This window comes from Gracilinanus agilis, chromosome 4 (assembly GCF_016433145.1).
Source record: "Gracilinanus agilis isolate LMUSP501 chromosome 4, AgileGrace, whole genome shotgun sequence".
NCBI lineage: Eukaryota > Metazoa > Chordata > Mammalia > Didelphimorphia > Didelphidae > Gracilinanus > Gracilinanus agilis.
The window spans coordinates 221,808,754-221,829,504 of record NC_058133.1 but is presented as its reverse complement, the minus strand read 5'-3'; the positions used below and the strand labels follow the sequence as shown (position 1 = coordinate 221,829,504).

Below are 20,751 nucleotides of genomic sequence, written 5' to 3'. Positions count from 1 at the left end.
TCAACTTTCTTCATTAATTCCGGCCCGGAACCAGAGTGGTTTCTTTAAAGCAGCCTGCCCACTTTCACAGACAGCTAATTTTCAGGAACTCTAGTTGAGGGGTCAGAGAGGCCTGAGAAATATGGGGTCTTGAGTTCTGGTAAATTTCGGGCTGCGCAGACTCAGTGGGTGGTGGAAAAAAAAAAAGGGGAAGATCACTAGAGCAACGGCCGCATCCATTGGCGGTCCGGGCCTGGGAGGGCGGGCCTTCAAGGACGGAAGTCCTCCCATCTATCCTGCCCTTCTACCCCACCAGCAGGGAGGCCCGGGCAGTGGCTGCTGCAGACTAGGAGGAGTGAGCCCTGGTTTGAAATCGTTTGGGGGCGGCAGGCGGCGGCTGCGGCCGCGGGAAGCTGACAGGACGGCTGACCGTAGGGGCGCCAGGTTGTTGTTGTCTTTTAGGATTTTTAATTCTTCCCCCATGCAAACCAGGGTCCCGAAGGGGATTTGGGGAGGCAGTGGAGTAGGGTCCACCGCTGCCCCTCTGTGTGGAGGTTGGTAGTCCTTCCTTGGGTTTGAGGAAAGAGGAGGAGAAACCCCTTCTCCCTCACCCTCTATTACTGCTTCTTTTATTCCCCTCTAGTCGGTACACGCGCTCTGCTCCTAGGGCGACCCACATTCTTCTATGATCTTCCCCGGGGTCCAGGCCGGGCGTGGAATCTGTGGTAGCCTTTAGATTCCAGAACGTCCCGCCTGACGAGAAATACGAGGTCTCTTTCCCGGTCTCTCTCCCCTACTTTCTCCCTTCCACCCTCCCCCAATTGGCTCTCGTTAAACCGAAAGTCCATCTGGACCAGTCAACAAGTATCTTGAAGATCAAATCGTGGTCCAGGCACTGCGCTTGGAGCTGGGATTTCAGTCAAAAACGAAGCAACCTTTTGCCCTCAAAGAACTTACATTCAGAGTTAAAGGAAAAAAAATACGGTAGAAGCATGAAGATGGTGTGAACAGACTCTACCCTGATAGAATCCGTGGATCTGAGCCCAGTTAACAATCCACAGACATTTATTAATCACCCGCCTATGTGACAGGTACTGTGCTATCACTTGAGATACACAAAGAGGTTCACTAATCTTAATTGGAGGGCAGCTGGGTACACAATATATAGAGTACAGGCCCTGGAGTCTGAAAGACATCTTCCTGAGTTCAAATCTGGCTTCAGAGATGGTATGACCTCGGGCAAGTCACTTAACCCTGGTTGCCTCAGTTTTCTCATCTGTAAAATGAACTGAGAAGGAAATGGCAAACCAGTATCTTTGCTAAGAAAACCAAGACATGAACTGAACAACAGTGATCTGAAGGAGGAGACAAAAACAAATATTTACTAACCAGCTATATACAGTATAAAAGGGAATTAACAGATGGAAAGCACTAGAATTAAGAGGTTGGGAAAAGTTTACTGTAAAAGATGAGATTTTAGTCAATACTTAAAGGAAGCCAGGTAGGTGGAGATGAGGGGGAGCATTCTCAGCATGACTGGATAGCCAGAGAAAATGTTTAGAGTAGAGAAAGAGTTTTTTTCTTGGAATGGCAAGGAGGCCAGTGCTACTGTATAAAAGAGTAAGGGATTTGGAGTAAGGTGTAAGGTGAAAGGTAGGAAGGAGTTAAGTTATAAAGAACTTTGAATGCCAGACAGAAGATTTTGTATTTGATCTTGGAGGCAATAGGATGCCTCTGGAGTTTACTGAGTAGAAGGCATGACATGGTGGGACTTGCACTATAGGAAATTACTTTTGTGGCTGAATGAAGGATGGATTAGCGTGGGAAAAGATTTAAGGCAGGCAGATCCATCAGTAAGTGATTGCAATTGTCTAGGCATAAGGTGAACAGGGTCTGTTCTGGTGGGGGTGTTGGAGAAGGGGGCTCATTTGAGAGAGATTGCAAAAGTGAAACTAACAGACTTTGGCAATAGATTGGATATGGGGGTGAGAGATAGTGAAGAGGCAAGATTTAGCAACTAATTGGCTTGTGTGGAGGAACTGAGTACAGAGTTGAGGATAATGCTAAAGCTGAAAGCCTCTGAGGAAATTGAAGGATGTTGGTACCCTTAGAAGAGAAATGGATTTTTGGGAAAGATAATGAGTTCTGTATTGGACATAATGAGTTTAATATGTTTAGTGAATATATATGTCAAATAGGCATTTGATGATGTGGGACTAGAGCTTAGGAGAGACTGGTACTGGATATATAGTTGGAAAAGAGAAAATGACTATAACAGTTTCTTCTAGTAGTTTGGCTGAAAAGGAAAGGAGTGATAGAGGGCAATAACTTGAGATATGGTTGAGGCCAATGCAGGTGTGAGAAAGGGAGAAAAAAGCATGCTTGTCTACACAGTAAAGAGAATGTAGATAGGATGAGGTCAGAGATGAAAGAGGAAGGGGATGATTGAGTCGATGAGGGAAGATTTTAAGGAATGAATTCAAAGGCATACAAAGCGATGGGTATTGGCAAGAGCAACCTTATTGTCAGAGAATGGAAGGGTAGGCAGAGAGTTAGGAATGATACCAAAGGGTTTTGATATGTAGAATAGGGGAGAAGAGAAGCTTCATGCCAAAGTTCTAGGTGAAGTCCTCAGCTGAGAGTGGATAGAAAGTGGGAGGCATAGGAGGTTTAGATTTAGAATATCATATGGGGGAAGTCAGATATAGAATCCATTAGAGAGGCATAGAAAGACTACTTTGCTGCCCAAATTCCTGGATTGGGTAGATAACAAATATGTAATGGACTCCAACAGTTTGATTGCTTACCTACTTTCAACTTGCTTCTAAAACCTGTGAGTAGTATCAGAAGAAGCAGATGGTAGGAGTAATCCAAAGTTGTTCAGTCATGCCCAGTTCCTTGTGACCCCACCTGAGGTTTCCTTAGCAGAACTACTGGAGTGGTTTGTCATTTCCCCTTTTAGCTCAGGGTTAAGTGACTTGCCTGGAGTCACACAGCTTGCAAGTGCCTGACTTCAGATGTGAACTTAACTAAAATGAGTCTTCTTAACTTCAGGCTAGGCACCATCCACTGTGTCACCTAACTGCCTACAATCTAAGGTTAGAGTTTGGTAAAGCATGAGTCTCTTGAGAACAGAGGACAATGTGGACCTTGAATTATGGGTTTTGATTATGGGGTTGAAATAGTGAAGGGAAGAAAGTGAGGTTAGAGAAAGGGTAATTGATAGTTTATGACTAGTACTGTGGGGTGAAGGAAATGGAAATTTCGTTGAGTTACAAAGAATAGATTTAGGAGGCTCAGACATAGGGAGAATGGAAATAATAGATTGGAGGAGAGAATGCCAAGAGTTTATGAAAATTTATGGAAAAATTTGAATATGAATAAATAGTTCTATGGTGTGATTATGGATGGCTGAAGTGGAATGGTAGAAAAAGTCATAGGATTTGAGGAGGCTTAGGTACTGGAGGGTTAGGAACTTTGAAGGAACATTAATTTAGGTGTTTAAGCCTCCTTTTATGAAAGTAAGAGTTGAGAAGGAGAGGAAGAATATGAAGTATACTAAACTTGAAAAAGGAGGGAAATGATTTGGGAACCAGTAAACATCAGCTCACTATGAACTGAATTGAATGATAAATTTGAATCTAGTAAACCTCAAAGGAGGAAAGGCTGCTGAATGAAACAAAGGGGTATTGAAGTTGCCTAGGAAAAGACTGGGAAGCAATGAGTATTCCTCTAGGCCACTGAGATGAAGGCAGGGAGTAAAGATTGAAAGAATGTAAATCCAGGGTTGGAGAGGAATATAGTGATGTTTGGCAGAAGCCAGATTTCATTGAAGGCTAGAGAGGGAAAGAGTTAAAGAAGTTTAAAATGAAGCAAAATGTATTACTTTGTGGAACTAGGATTCTAGAGGCTATAATGAGTATAATACTGGTAGAGTGCACTGGACTTGAAGTCAGTAAGCCTGAAGTTAAAATCCCACTTAAGATACTATTAGCTGTATGACCTTCCACAAGTCACTTAAGTACTCTGGGCCTCAGTTTCCCAATCTTTAAAATAAATGGGTTGGAATTCATGGTATGTTAAGGGCCCTATCACCTCTAAGTCTGTGATCTTACTAGTGAGTGGTAGAGTTAGAGGAGGATAAAGATTTGTTGATAGGCTATCATTCCTTTCTCTTTCAATTCTTTCCCATGGCACTATCCCTCCCCAAAATCCTTACTTATAACAAATTAATATAGTCAACCAAAATAGATCCATATAATGACTATGTCTGAAAGTGTCTATTTCATTCTTCACCTCTCTGTCAATGGGTGGGAAGTATGTCCCCACTTCCCATTCATAGTTGGTTGTAGTATTGATCTGATTTCTTAAGTCTATAGTTTTTTTTTTTAATGGGTGTCATTGTATAAATTGTTCTCCATCTTCTGCACACTTCATTTTATATAAGTGATTATAAATCTTCCCAGATTTATCTAAACCCACTCCTTCATTTTTTTTTACAATTCAATAATATTTAGTAATATCTATATACTATAATTTGTTCAGTAAATCTTTTTTTGATTGGTATTTTTAAATTCTATTAATATTTTTGTATAAATGGATCCTACTTTTTTTCCCTTCGGAGTTTATGCCTAATAGTGGTGTCACTGGGTCAAAAAGTACAAACAGTTTAGTAACTTTTTGGATATAAGAAAATTTAAGTAGTATTGTCATTTTTATTATTTTGTCATAGCCAAAGCAAAGGTGATTTCTACCTCTCCATTTATTTAGATCTGCTTTTTCCCTGTGTTTTGGAATATTTTATTGTTACATTTAGATAGTTTCATTTAATAGGTGGCTTTTCAAATAGTTTATGTTTTCTGTAATTTTTTTTGAATGAAATTTTTTTTAAATCTTCTGCTGGGTTTTGTGGGTGTTGCAGACACAACTCAAATGTTAGAACTTTCTTAGTGCCGGTTCAATGTTGGGATGAAAGGAGGCACTTTCAAGGCATATTTAACTCAAGTAGGTGTACTTTACCCAAATACAGCCATGATATGCAGCAAGGATATAATTTTCTTGGCTTGGTGCCATTAAATCCAGCCCTTTCAAAAACAAAGGCTAGTCTCTGGCCCAAACTGCCTGGTATTCCTCACCTCACATTCCCACTCCTTGGAAGATAGAGGCCCTGGCCAAGGGGTACTTATCCTGTACTTAGTTCCTGTCTCCTGAAGTAAAATCTCCTCTTTTATTCATTCTCTGTATTCATTCCCATCCAGCTCACGAGTAGAGGTGGCCCTTCTCCTTGCTAAGACCCTTTACTTGTGCTCCAAATTCTGTTTCATCTCAGAAGAGCTTGCCCATCTATCTTATTCTCTATTTCATTTTCAGTCTTCCTATTTCCTTGCTCTAAAATACCCCATCGATAAAACAAAAACAAAAAAACAACCTTCATTTGATCCTTCCTTCCATCACCTCAAGCTATTATTTTCTTTTCTTCCTTTTCACTGTCAGACTTTTCTACAAGGAATTTTCTGTACTCACTTTTGCCATTTCCTTCATTTCTCACTCCTCTCTGGCTTCTAATACCACCACTACTAAAATGACTCTTTCCTTAGGTTGCCAGTAGTCCCTTTACTGCTAAGTTCAGTGCCTTTTTTTCAGTCTCTATCCTTTTTTGACTTCTCAGTGATTTTTTTTTACTCTATTGATAGCTCTGTCATTTGGAATGCTATCTCCTTATTGGATTCCTTGACACTGCTTCTAATTATCCTCCTGTCTAAACCATTCTTATTTATTCTTATTTGCTGGATCATCATTCATTTACTGTTTTCTTCCCATGTGTGTTCTTTAGGGGTTTTTCCTAGTCCTTTTCTATCTCTATAGTTTCTCCTTGGGGATACTTCAATAGTTTCTATGGGTTGAAGAATCATTTCGGTGCAAATCCTGAACTTCACTTGTATCATCAATTGCCTGCCAGTTAATCCCTTCCAGATATTCTGTAGGCATCTCAAATATGTCCAAACAGAACTCATCTTCTCAGGCAAATTTACCTTTCCAAACTGCCCTATTTCTATTTAGGATACCACTACCTTATACGTTATAGAATTTTGTAACCTTAGTGTCATCCTTGTCCCCCACCCTCCATTCAGTCCGTTGCCAGATCTTGTCCATTCTATCTGCATGACATCTTGTCTCCCTTCCATTCTCTCCCTTTATGTGGTTACCACCTAATTTAGGCCCTCATCATTTTTACCTTGACTGTGTTATAATAGCCTTGTAATTCAACTCCTAGCTTCTGATTTCATTTGACTCTGATCCATTCTTTGAACAGTTATCACAATAATAACAGCTAGCATTTATATAGTATTTAAGTTTTGCAAAGCTTTATGTATGATTTTCATTTAAAAAAATAATATTTTATCCCCCTCATTACATGTATAAACAATTTTTAAAAATCTCTTATCTTCTGTCTTAGAATAGATGCTACATATCAGTTCCAAGGTAGACGAGCAGTAAGGGCTAAGTATTTGGGGTTAAGTGACTTGCTCAGGGTCACACACACACACACGCATATATGCATATATATATATGTATATGTATTATATTTTTATACAAACAGATCCTTTTATGTTGTTTAAAAAAATCTCTTCGGGATACAGATCTAGTAATGGTATTGCTGGATCAAAGCACAGTTTTAGAGTCCTTTGGGCATAGTTCCAAATTCTTTACCATATTGGTTAAATCAAATTTATTAAATCAGGTTAAACCAGAACTTCACCAACAGTGTATTAGTGTCCCAATTTTTCCACATACCCTTTAACATTTATCATTTTTCTTTTCTATTACATTGACCAATCTGATAGATGTGAGCTGTTTTCAGAGTTGTTTTAATTTACATTTCTCTAATCAAGAGTGATTTAGAACACTTTTTTATATGACTATTGATAGCTTTGATTTCCTTACATGAAAATTGCCTATTTATAGCCGTTGACAATCTATCAGTTGGAGAATGACATATTTTTATTAACTTGACTCATTTTTTACATAGTTGAGAAATGGGACCTTTAATCAGATATTTGCTGTAAAACCTCCCCCCCCCCCAGAATTCTGCTTTCCTTCTAATCTTGGTTACATTGGTTTTGTTTGTACAAAACCTTTAAAATTTAATATAATAAAAATTGTCCATTTTATATCCTATAATGCTTTCTATCTCTTGTTTGGCCATAAATTCTTGCCTAAGCTATAGATCTGACAGATAAACTATTCTATGATCCCTTAATCTGCTTATTATCATAATCAAATTCTGTGTTTAAATCATGTATCCATGCTTGGAATTTTTCTTTTCTATAAAATTAGCTAATTTTAAACTTATTCAATAAACTATTTTGAAGAACCTCTTTGCCCATTTTACAGTGGTTTATTGACTACTACTCTTTTTCATCTCTGGCATAGTCTCATGCCACCAAAACTCCAAAAGAAATAGTATATTTTATATATTTTACTGTTGCTAAATGTGTGGATTCATGGGCAGGTATGTACCATATGTGATATGAAGTGGATATGCCTTGCTGGAGTCTCATTGGTACATGGGGCAAATGCTTTTAAAATACAAAAATAGTTTTAAGTCACCCTTTCTCTAAGATTTTTTTTAAAAATAAGGACATAATTTAAAAATTAAGTATATGCTTATTTGATGCTATAGACCCTACATATAATTCCTTTCACAGCAAGACTCATAATTTAAAGAGCCACAATTTAGAAGTAATTTTACTAAAAAGGCCCAGAATTGTGCCATTTCTTGCTTTATATCTAATATTATAATAAATGGGAAACATGTGTACCAATTTTTTTATCTTTAATTCTTTTGTAGACTCCTTGATTGGAAATGGCAAGAGAAGAAGAAAAATGGGAGAGCTTGGATGCAGAATTTGATCACTATGTGGTAGATATGAAGCCTTTTGTTCTAAAATTACCTCATCATTCAGGTAAGATTGCCCAGTTTATTTCTTAAGTTAAGATTTGTATTTTGAAATTCAGTTGGGAAAATATTATGGTCCAGTTAAAAGTCTTAGAATCATGTGACTTGAGTTCAAATCTTGTTTTTACTACTTGTGTGACCTTGGATGAATTAATTTAACCTTAGGTTCTCTACATTTGAAAACTGAGAAGATTGGACTAGATTTGTGATAATTTGATCTTTGATGCTATTATCAATTGGTCCTATAATTAATTGTTTTTAGAATATTGTAAATTGTCTCTAGTAACATTTGATCAAACTGAATAACTTTCAAAGTTGAAAAAAACACCCTTATTCTTTCTTCACAAATAAGAACATAATAGTACAATAACATTTTATAATACTCTTCATCTGAGGCTACTATAAGCATATTTTGTATTCTTCCTTGTATCAGAAGAAATAAATAGGAACCTTACTGTCATACTATATACTCTGTTACAAGTGAAACAGTTTTATAACAAAGTCCTTTTGGTACTTTGATACCTTAATAAAAGAATATTTGTCAGTGAACTTTTGATTTTCAGAGTAGTTGAAGGTAATAAAAAGGGACCTTAAGCAAAATAAAACATTTATTTATTTATTTATTTATTCATTCATGCATGCATGCATTCATTCATTCATTTATTTATTTTTTAAAACCCTTGACTTCTGAGTATTGACTTATAGGTGGAAGAGTGGTAAAGGTGGGCAATGGGGGTCAAGTGACTTGCCCAGGGTCACACAGCTGGGAAGTGTCTGAGGCCGGATTTGAACCTAGGACCTCCTGTCTCTAGGCCTGACTCTCAATTCACTGAGCTACCCAGCTGCCCCCAAAATTAAATGTTTAGCATAGTAAATCTTTAGGGTCCATAGCCTTTCTTTTTTTTTTTTTTCATCCTTTTTCTTCCTAAGGTATAATTTTCTCCCATTTTAGGCACAATATTTTCCTTCTATCCTCTATAATCACAAAAGGATATGATCTTATATTCATTTATTGAGTGATTAAACCATTCAGAATGAGTTTCTGCCAGTATGTTGGTTATCTCAATATTTGCATGTTAAGCCTTTTACCTATAGTTGTGAATGAAAGGTTTTTACCCCTTTATAGAGTTTCAAGTATGGTACAAAATAATAGATATCAAGTATAAGGGAGCCATTTCTTCCACCATAAAAAAAATGCTTAAAACACAAAAGACATAGTAAATTAACACATGTTTTAAAAACAAATTATGACTTCTTACATCTTTTAAAGTTTTTTTCAGAGAGACTATCAGGAGACTTATGGACTAGCTTAACAGATATTTCATGTTTGCTTTATATCTCTGAACTGCAACTCAGGGTTCATATTTTCTGATCAGCCAGTCATGTATAGCTCATCCTTCTGGCAGTAATCATTTTCCCTTTAGAAAGGGTATAGTTGTGGGGACTACCTCTCATTGGCAACTAGAACATAGTTCATTAATTCTGGGACTCTTTAGCTCATGAGGTATCTGCCAAATCTAGAAATATCTGTTTCTCAGAATTGTTGTTTTGTCACCTGTGCTTAGGGAAAGAAACACAAAACAGAAGAGAGGGAGTCAGTCATGAAGTTCAATATGAGGCTTATCCAGACAAGCACCTCTTCTCACTGCAATGTGCTCATATCTACCATAGCTCCTGCTAGAGATAGAGAGGAGAAATGGAAAAGGGAAAAGAATTCTGCCCCTCATCCTCTTTCACTATCAGGAAGTTGAAAGGAGTTTTTTAAGCAACATGCTTAAAATAGCGAAAGAGGGAAAACAAAGACAGAGACTCCTTTTAAAGCCCACTGGATAAACAGTTCTTCTTGGTTCAGTCAACAGTCATCTTTAACACAGGCCTATTGTCATGGGGACAGAGAGACCATATGGAAACCTCTGATCATGCATGTCCTGTAGCAGAGTGCACATGCCTCATTGAAGGGGCTCTGCTCCATAGAAAATACTCCATTCTAACTTGTTGCCACAGATAAATTTTGTTGGGGGATGGGGTGGTATAGTTCTCTGTGGCATGGAAAAACACTTTTTAGTGCTTACTATATAGGGCCAAGCACTGCGTCAAGCCTTGAGGATAGGAATAGAAAATTGAAACAGAACCTGTTCTCGAGGAGCTCACTTTCTGTTGGGAGAGACAACATATAGAGGAGTTCTCATGTTCATGGACAAGGAGGCTGAAGGTTTAGGTTGGGCCATGGATAATCTCACTTGGAGTAGGAAGAGATAGAGCAAAATCTGATATCTTCCTATTTTAACTAATCTTGAATTTTTTGAGTAATATTTTTATTTTTATATCACCTGTTTCCTATACCCTCTTCCTCTGATAGAGTCATTTCTCATATGAAAGAATAAAGTAAGAACAATAAGGGTTGGATTTTTTAAATTTAAAGATAATTTATATTTGCTTATGAAAAGGGCAGCTCAATATAATTTAAATGAATAATAAAACATGATTTTCTGTTCAATGTAATTAAAAAACTGCAAACTTAAAAATAAACACAAAAATCTATAGTAACAGCATTGTATTTAAAAGTTATTAAAAACAAAATGCTGCTAAAATAGTTAATTAAAACTAACCAATTATTATGAATAAAAATTAGTCTTAAAGACTTTATACTAAATTTATTAGTATTTATTAGTAAAGAGAAAGAAACAGTGAAAGAAGAAAATTATACAAGCCTAAACTCAAAGTTTCCAGCTATGTACTTCTTGACTTAGATTCCCCATGGGCCCTGGTCCATTTCACAATCTGGGACCAGGGGCCCAGCTACCCACATGGTCAGGCCACACAATTTAAGGCCAGCCAAGGAGTGGGCTTGAGTTCAAGAAAGGAACAGAGCTCAAGAGACCCAGTTCTTGTAGTCCCAGCCTGATGTGGTCCCTGCCAGTTGGTTACCACTTGCCAGAAATGGTTTACATAGATAAGTACTGGGACTTCAAGAGAGCTCCTTTCACAGACCCCAAGAATGGCAGAGAGAATTAGCCTCCTTCACCTGCTAACTTTTCAAACTTAGTCTGAACCCTACCTTGAGGTCCTCCAATTGGCCAGGGTTTCATCTCAGTCCCCACATGTCATATCCTCTGACTTCTGCTGGTCAGGAATCTTGCCGGCCACGCTGACAAATTAAGACACATGACTCTGTGATCCCTATTATGTAAGATTTCTGGGATCAGATTGTCTTCTAGATATTTAATGTACACACAGTGTATTAACTGAGGCTAATATTAACTGAAGTTTTTGACACCTGTAGTCCTTCCAGCATCTGTAAAGAAGAAAGGGAGAGATGTATTCTTTAGGGTTGAACTTGGTTATTATAATTTCATAGTATTTAGTTTCCTAAGTTTTCTTTATCTTTCCATTTACTCTATAGAAGTTATTGGGTATATCATTTATTTCCTTTACTTTGTATTGATTCATAAATGTTTTTGCATGCTTCTCTGTATTCATTATATTCATAATTTCTCATAGTACAATAATATTTTATTATAATTATGTGTCGTAACTTAAGATATTCTCCAAAAGATGGGTATTTGCTTTGGTTTGAGTTTTCACTATTGTAAAAAGTTCTGCTATAAATATTTTGGTGTATGCCTTTCTTTTTGTCATTGTGATTGTGATTTTTGTCTAGCAGTTGCTTTCTTGGTCAAAGGATATAAACATTTTAGTCACTTTCTTAGCAAAATCCCAAAGTACTTTCCAGAATCGCTTTTTAATTATTCTTGCTAAGTAGCAGTATGGAGTAGTGCTCAAAGACAACTTTCAGGTTAGGAAGTTCTGGATTCAAGTCTAGTACACTTGATTGTATGACCCTGGCAAATCACTTAACACTTCAATGTTCTAGGCAATTTCTTGGACTATAAATTGGAGAAAAGGTGCTTTTCTTCATTGGAAATTTCCTTACTTGGAATTCCCTCCATTGATCAAATTACTAGTTTGGAACCACCTCTACTTTACCCTGCCTCCTTCCCCCCACCTCCCCATTCTTGCAATAACTGGGCTAAGCTCAGTAGTTTCCTCCAGCTGGAGTACAAGTATTGTCAGTACCTAGGGGGAAAAGCCCTACTTGCCCATCTTATTTATGGTTCTGATAAATATTGTTTTTTAACTCTTTTTTCCTCCCTTTTCACATGTTCTGCATCATTTTTTTACTGTTCCTATTATTTTACAGGGTTAGTACTCCACCCATTGCCATCACTACTTCTGCTAGTGAAGCAATTGGGGCAAAATGTGTATAGCTTTGTTAACAAAAGTATTAGAGGCCCTATGTATGGCATATTGGCAAGAATATTGCATTCAGAGTCTGGAAATACCTCACCTCAAATTCTTCATTAATTGTATTATGAACTTGTTGTGAAACTAAAGGTTGACTAAGGGCTTTAACCCTTCTGAACTCTAAATAGTTTTCTGGTTAAATGGGAGTACTAACATCTGTAGTACATACCTCTGAAGGTTGTGAGGAAGGAATGATAAAATGCACATAAAATTCTTTTCAAACCATAAATTGTATACATGAATATATATATATACATATACACATATGTATATATATATATATACACACACACACACACACACACACTTATTAGTTATTATTACAGTTTCATTGCTGTGTAGGCAGGTGGTGCACGGCACCAGGAATTAGGAATATATTAATTCAAATCTGGCCTCACACACTGTGTGACCCTAAGCAAGTCACTTAACCCTGTTGCTTCAGTTTCATCTATAAGATAAGGGAGAAGGAAATTTCAAAGCACTCCACCATCTCCAAGAAAATCCCAAATAAGGTCATGAAAGATTGGAAATGCCTGAAAAAACAACATTGTTGCTATAAAATGGCCTGGAAAAGTGAAATTTCAGTAAATAATTACATGTGATTCATATTTAACTGATAAATAAAAAAATTTAAACTATTTTGAGGAAATCATATAGAGTGCTGATTTTGGAAATAGGTAGATCAGGGTTTAAATTCTGTCTCTGATCCCTACTGTATGACTATGAGCAGGCCACTTTAACTGTTAGTACCCCAGGCAATTTTTAAAATTTTTAAATTTTTTTTAAAATTTTGAATATTTTCCCCTAGTTACATATTTCATGTTCTTTCCCTCTCCCTCAAACCCTACTAACCCACCTTAGCTGACACACAATTCCACTGGGCTTTACATGTATCATTGATCAAGGCCTAATTCCATATTATTGATAGTTGGACTAGAGTATCATTTAGTGTCTACATCCCCAATAATATTCCCATCAGCCCTATCAGCCCATCAGTTCAAGCAATTGTTTTTCTTCTGTATTTCTCCTCCCACAGTTCTTCCTCTGAATGTGGCTAGTTTTCTTTCTCATAAGTCCCTCAGCCTTGCTTTGGATCCTTACATTGCTGCTAGTAGAGAAGTCCATTATGTTCAATTCTACCACAGTGTATCAGTCTCCATGTACAGTGTTCTCCTGGATCTACTCCTTTCACTCTGCATCAATTCCTGGAGGTCATTCCAGTTCACATGGAACTCCTCCAGTTCTTTATTCCTTTGAGCACAATAATATTCCATCACCAACAGATACCACAATTTGTTCAGCCATTCCCTAATCAAAGGACATTCTCTCAACCCCAGGCAATTTTTAAAGGCTATACATTAACATATTATTTTTTGATTTATGTTAGTGAAAGGAATAGAAGTAACTCCTCATATTATTTTTACTTATATAATTTTTATGAAATATGTCAAATTTCCATTTTGTTACTAATTGAAATTTAAGTTTTTTATTTAGACTTGCATAATTTACAAACCAAGAAATCAAATTTTTCAGAAACATGACTCATATTCCCATGTTAGTAATGACATTTGCAAAGTGGTAAATCCAGCACTAATACATTGTATAGGCACAACAAATAAACCTGACCTTTATAAACCCAAGGGATTTAAAGCAGAATTATGATTTTGTTAGATATAATCTTCAATTTTAATTTGACTGATGATAGATTAATGTTAAAATATAGTTTTTATGAGAACTAAAAGTATGCTATTGCACATCAAAATTGTTTAACCAATGAATGTGGATTAGATAGTGCAATGTTTTTAAAGTAGATTTGTAAAAGGATAATTGTTTTATGGAATTATCTGTAAATAATACTCAATTATTTTCAGGGATATTAATAGTAAGCCCTCTGAATCAGATAAAAATCCCTTGAAATTATTCCTCTTAATGGATAAAAGTTTTGAAATCTATTTTTCTAGTAAGTTTTTTAAAAGCTAAACAATAATTCAGTGATTGTATTTTATCTCCTTCTAGATTTGTACAGCTGGAATTACAGATGATCTCTATAGTTACAGCTATTGAAATGGATTTATTTCTCTATTTTTAGAGAGACCCTTACATTACCTTTTGCTTGCAAAAATTATATTTATTCCAAAATTCTTTTTTTTCTGAAAGTATTAGTTAGTAAAAATTTTCATAATAGTTATCAAAGTTACATTCTTGGACAAAGACAGCTCAACAAAAATTTTATTTAAGCATATCACTATTAGATACTAGAGCTACAGACTCTTATTTAGCACAAAAGAAATGTACACAAATTATAAATCAAAGGAAAATGAGAACAACAAAGACAAAAAGTTTAGGCAAAATTCTGCTCGATGTATGTTTTTTGTAATGCCATTTTTTATTTTCTGGAAAAAATGGTAGTAATGGGTGTCCTATTTTTCTAGAGCGACAAAGGTGTGCACTTTGGATTAGAAAACTGTGTGAACCTTCAGGTGCAGGCACAGGAATAATGGGTAGGAAGAATCGAAACCTGTATGCAAAACTATTGGTACATATGCTTAAACGAGGAGTTTTAGAAGGTCCTTTTACGTACCGACCTGAACCAGGAACATTGAAAACTTTACCGTCTTACATGGTGAGTATCATTCAAATATAATATTTTATTTCTTTAGAAGGGACTCCCAGCATATCATCACTTTTGCAGAAAGAGTATTCTGACTTTTGGTAAAAAAAAAAAAAAGACAAAACCTCTATTATATAGGACTTTGAGGTTTCATTACCAGTCTACTTTCAGAAAATAAAGTAAAAATCTAGGGCCTAGATATTTAATCTTAATTCTTCTTCCCTTTTCAACTATTGTGTCTTGTGTCTAACAAATTATTGTTAGAATACATACATACATACATACATACATATATGCATACATAAAATATATACACATGTATACACATATTGAGAATTCAAAACTTTTATATTTACCTCGCTTCCTCTTCATTATTTTACTTAAAGAGAAATAGAATTTTAGAGAATCGCTTTGCAAAATGATTGTGGTTTAGCTGCAGTCATCTACTTAAGAGATGGCTTCTTTCATATTTCACAGCTTTGATTTTTATTTATGTATAATGAACAAATAATTTTTCTTGGATAAAATTCAGCACTATAAAAACTTGTGATAATTCTTTCAAAATATAACTGTTGATAATATTAAACAAAGAATTGTACTTTATAAATCAACTTTCAAAAACACATCAAACCTTATTTTGCTATCAGCATTTAACTATGTATCATGAAGAATGCTTTTCAATGAAATTGTATTAGAAGACCTCTAATTTCCTTCCAACTTAAAGTTCCATGATACTATGATAATTGAATTTCCATAAGAAAACATGGGCTCTGTAATGTCAGAAGTGCTGCATTGCCAGGTTGATTTATTTTCCTTGGACAAAAAATGCAACGTTTTCGTTGTGGCTGTGGTCATAGGGCAGATTAATGGCCCTGACCATTGTTGGAAGGTTGTAGAATTTGAGTGCCTGAGTACTCTACCTAGAGTATCAAATGATGATAGTGACAGTAAGGAACACATTTGTAATGTTTCCTTTAACATTTCTTAATTAGGTATCTTAAAAATCTTGACAATTAGTAAAATGTTATATAAACTTATGACATTTTCTCAAAAAAGGTTGAAAGTAAAATTTCTTATATTGGCTTGCTGCAAATTGAGTCAGATGTCTGCTTTCTATGAAAAATTTAAGATCAGTAATTTTGGGGAGTAGTAGTTATATGAGATTTTATCTAACTAAAAATGAAATAAACTAGTTATTCAATAAATTGCCATTATATTTTAATGTATATAAGACTAATTCTCTGTTCTTTTGGACGAAGGTCAGGTTTTCATATACCTACAAAGAAAAGGACCTCTTTGGAGGATATTAGTGCAGAAACAATAAATAGAGTTTTCTCCAAAGCATACATCGTTTTGCTATATTTAATGGGATAACTGATCTGGCATGTTGATTGTTGGATTAAGAGGTAAAAACGTGGAGTGTAAGTATACTGAACTTCACTGAAAAAAGTATCAAAATTGAATTTTTACAAATCAATTTATATTTTTTCACTGATATGTTGCAGTTTCAGAGCTACTTCATCTTTCTGGTAAATCTCATTTGATAGAGGTTTCTGACATTTTAGATTTGTCTGGTCCTTAGTTTAAAAGTAATTAATGTAACAATGTCTAAAAAGAATGCTTTGAATTTAAAGGAAACTCCAGGAAACCTTTTGATAAAGCTACTAAGAATTTTCATGTAATACAAATAATTATCTCACAATTTTAATGGATCAAAAATTTTAATTGTAAATCAGTGTTTTTTAAAAAAACATAAATTCCAAGATAGAGATAATATTCTTGGCTTCACTTTTTAATTTGAATGTTGCATGTATTTGAAAATTAAGTAGCTTTTTTTTCCAAAGAAGTTTGTTAAATCTGAAAGCTGATGGAAATTATAACCAATTGAGTCATGATAGTACATTAAAAAAATTCTAAATTGTTTTTTAATAGTCCATCTATTTGGATGAACCAAATTTAGCAAGAGCAAAATGTTCAAATCCAGAGGGATTACCAGACTGGGTAAAGAGTGAATTGAGGACAAGTGAATACAGACTGAGTAATTCATGGAGACTTTCATCCGATGAAGAGAGTATATTTATGCAACCACCAGTAACTGGACACAGGTATGCCATAAAGATAAAACTTCTTACTTCTGGCTATTTTTATATACTGCCAATTTATTTAGTTCTTAACTATTTTTATCATGTAAAATGAGGGAGTTGGAATAAATGCTAATGTCCTTTCTAGTTCTATCATCTTTTTAATTATGCTTTGTAGTAGATGCTCATTTACTATATACATATACACACATCCACATTCATTGCCCATATATTCCTTTACCAAAAATTTTTTTGATATTTTTATAAGTGGTTTTGTTTTTCTGCTTAACAAGAAAGAGCACAAACTTTTAGAATGGGCAAATTTGGCACCTAGTCTAGTTCATACTTTAAAAGGAATTCCTCATTTTACCATACATGACAAATGGTAATCCAGTCTCAGTGAAGATCTCCAATGAAGTGGAATTCCGTACTTTCAAAGCAGCTGTTAAAGCAAATAAATTTAGTCATGGTGCATTGTGTTTGGTTGTCAGATCTATCAGAAACACAGATTTATTAATTTATCAAGCAATTGCTAAGACATTTGAGCATGGTCAAACTTTTACCCTGGTGCAGGCCCTCATCACCTCATGCCTGGCCTTCCTGCCTCAATTCTCTTCCTCACTAGACAATCCTCCACTCAGCAGTCAGATTGATCTTCCTAACTTGAAAGTCTAACTTTGTCACTCCCTATCCCCCATTCAGTAAACTAGTGGCTTCCTGTCACTCTCAGGATCAAGTATAAAATCATATATTTTCCCTTAAAACCCTTCATAACATGACCCTTTCCTACCTTTCCAGTTTTCTTTCACCTTACTCACCCTTCATAAACTTCTGTGATTCAGTGTTCACCTTTTTGTTTCCCACAAGTACTATTCCATCTCTTTGCTCTGCATATTTTCATTGACTGTCCCCTAGATCTAGAATTCTTTAGGTTATTATCTCCACCTCTTGCCTCCCTTGAAGTCTCAGCTATGATCTGACCTTTTTAAAGAAGCCTTTCCCAGTACTTTAATCTTAGTGACTTTCCTCTGAGATTATCTCTAGTTTATCCTATATATCTCTTATTTGCACATAGTTTCTTTCATGTTTCTCCTTCATTAGATTGCGAACTTGAGAAAAAACTTTTTTGTTTTTGTTTTTATAAAAAGAGGGCTTTCCCTAGCACTTAGTATAGGGAAGTGATATCAAACCTATGGCACACGTGCCAAAAGAGCATGCAGAGACTTTTCTGTGGGCACACCTACAGTCACTCACCAGAGTTTATTACTAGAAAGCCAGAGAGACTGGGGCTAAGCTGTTCTCCTCCCCCTGTGCCTGAGAACATTCCTTATTTCCCCACCCCCCCTGCAAGCCAGCCATTGGGAGCACTTCCTTCCTCCCCTGTCTGGGATAAGAAGCTGGGGGTGGGGGGCTCATATGCTGTGTGAGGGGGCAGCGCAGACAGCAGCTTGTTGAGTCTGTGGCAAAGGTGATTTCCGTGGTGGGGATGGAGAGGAACAGTTTGAGGGGAGCTTAGCTCACAGCATGGCACATAGCTGCAGGGGAGCAGAGCACTCAGGCCACTCTCCTCCCCCTCTCCACATGCTCCTCTCATCACCCGCCCCCCTGCCTAGCAGCCCAAAGGGAGAACTTCCTCCCTCTTCTGTCTGGGTTAAGACGGGGAGGGGTTGAAGTTGGGGGTGGGGCTTGGCATAGAGGGTATTTAATAAATTCTTGTCGACTTTACTGGATAAGAATCTCAAATAAAAAGGGAAATTTGAGAGCTTATGTATCCTTTTTTAGATTTTTTTATCCTTTCCACATTTTATTTATAGTTTAAGACTACAGAGATCCCTCACCTATCTTGGAAGTTACATTTCAGAGACCCCTGTGATAAGTGAAAATCTGCGAAATAGTGGCGTTATATTTATTTTATTATATATAAACTCTTCCCACTCTCCTATAAACCTTTTCCACACTCTTATTAACCTTTCCCACACTCTTATAAACACTTCATATGCTCTTTTTACGTTCTTAAACCTATGTAATTTGGTGCTTGGGTTCACTGCCAGAAGCCTTGGAAGGTGCAAAATGTTGGGTGGCACAGGGCTTGAACTGAATTCAAACTTATAAAAACTTCAGAAAAACACAACACCGCAAAGCAATACTACGTGCAGCCATCAGATGTTGATGTGAAGTGGACAAGGAGAAATGCTGAACATATGGGAATAGTGCAGGAGAGCAAACAGACCGATGCTACAGTCACTGAGCCAATCAGAGCCCAGCATACACAGCGCTGTGGTTGGTTGCCTTTCATTCCAGCAGCCAATAGTTTGTCCTGTACAATCTCACATTGGCAAACTTGTGCAAGGGGTAGTGGCATAATGTATTTCCATTATGTACATTATGGTATTCATCCACAAAATCCCATGATACAGCAAAAACTCCACAATACAGAATTTTTTTTTGTGTGTGTATATATGTATACACACACACACACATATACATATGTATTTATATATTTATATTTAAATACCTGCGATACATTGAAACCACAATAAGCGAACCACAATATAGGGAGGGATGACTGTAACTTTAATCTCAGAGTCACATATCCATATACCTATTTCCATTGTTTTTTTCACTTAAACTTATATTCATGGTTTATCAGAACAAAGACTGTAAACAAATATTTACCATGTCTGTTACATGTAACAGATAGGAGCTGCTATAAAACAGGAATACATTTCCATCCCTCCTTTTAATAAATACAGGTATCAAAACAATCCTGAACATACTTTTTTTTTTAAAATTTAAACATTTATTAATATTCTTTTTTAACATGGTTACATGATTCATGCTCCTACTTTCCTCTTCACCGCCCGCACTCCCCCCACCCATGGCCAATGCACATTTCCACTAGTTTTGTGATGTGTCCTTGATCAAGACCTATTTCCAAATTGTTGGTAGTTGCATTGGTGTGGTAGTTTCGAGTCCACATCCTTAATCATGTCCACCCCGACCCATGCATTCAAGCAGTTGTTTTTCTTATATGTTTCCTCTCCTGCAGTTCTTCCTCTGAATGTAGGTAGCGTTCTTTACCATAAATCCCTCAGAGCTGTCCTGGGTCATTGTATTGCTGCTGGTACAGAAGCCCTTTACATTCGATTTTACCATAGTATATCAGTGTCTGTGTACAATGTTCTTCTGGCTCTGCTCCTTTTGCTCTTCATCAGTTCCTGGAGGTCTCTCCAGTTCGCCTGGAACTCCTCCAGTTTATTATTCCTTTGAGTGCAATAGTATTCCATCACCTGCATATACCACAGTTTGTTCAGCCATTCCCCAATTGAAGGATATACCCTCCTTTTCCAGTTTTTTGCCACCACAAAAAGCGCAGCTATAAATATTTTCATACAAGTCTGTTTATCTATGATCTCTTTGGGGTACAAACCCAACAATGGTATGGCTGGATCAAAGGGCAGGTATTCTTTTATAGCCCTTTGAGCATGATTCCAAATTGCCAGCCAGAATGGCTGGATCAGTTCACAACTCCACCAGCAATGCATTAATGTCCCAATTTTGCCACATCTCCTCCAGCATTCATTACTCTCCCCTTCTTTCATTTTAGCCAATCTGCTAGGTGTGAGGTGATACCTCAGAGTTGTTTTGATTTGCATTTCTCTAATTATTAGAGATTTGGAACACTTTCTCATGTGCTTATTGATACTTTTGATTTCTTTACCTGAAAATTGCCTATTCATGTCTCTTGCCCATTTATCAATTGGGGAATGGCTTGATTTTTTATACAATTGCTTTAACTCCTTGTATATTTGAGT

The 20,751-nt window shown here is 36.3% G+C and overlaps 1 protein-coding gene across 1 annotated transcript in view; it reads left to right on the top strand.

The window, feature by feature from the left end:
* Positions 1 to 303: 303 nt before the first annotated feature.
* CEP112 (centrosomal protein 112) overlaps positions 304 to 20,751 on the top strand; it is a 527,068-nt gene continuing 506,620 nt past the window's right edge. Inside the window, exons 1-4 of the mRNA XM_044675157.1 lie at positions 304 to 423; positions 7,832 to 7,946; positions 14,677 to 14,867; positions 16,788 to 16,960. Of these exons, the coding sequence (XP_044531092.1) occupies positions 7,847 to 7,946; positions 14,677 to 14,867; positions 16,788 to 16,960 (464 nt within the window). The 5' untranslated portion in view covers positions 304 to 423; positions 7,832 to 7,846. The remainder of the gene's footprint in view (positions 424 to 7,831; positions 7,947 to 14,676; positions 14,868 to 16,787; positions 16,961 to 20,751) is intronic.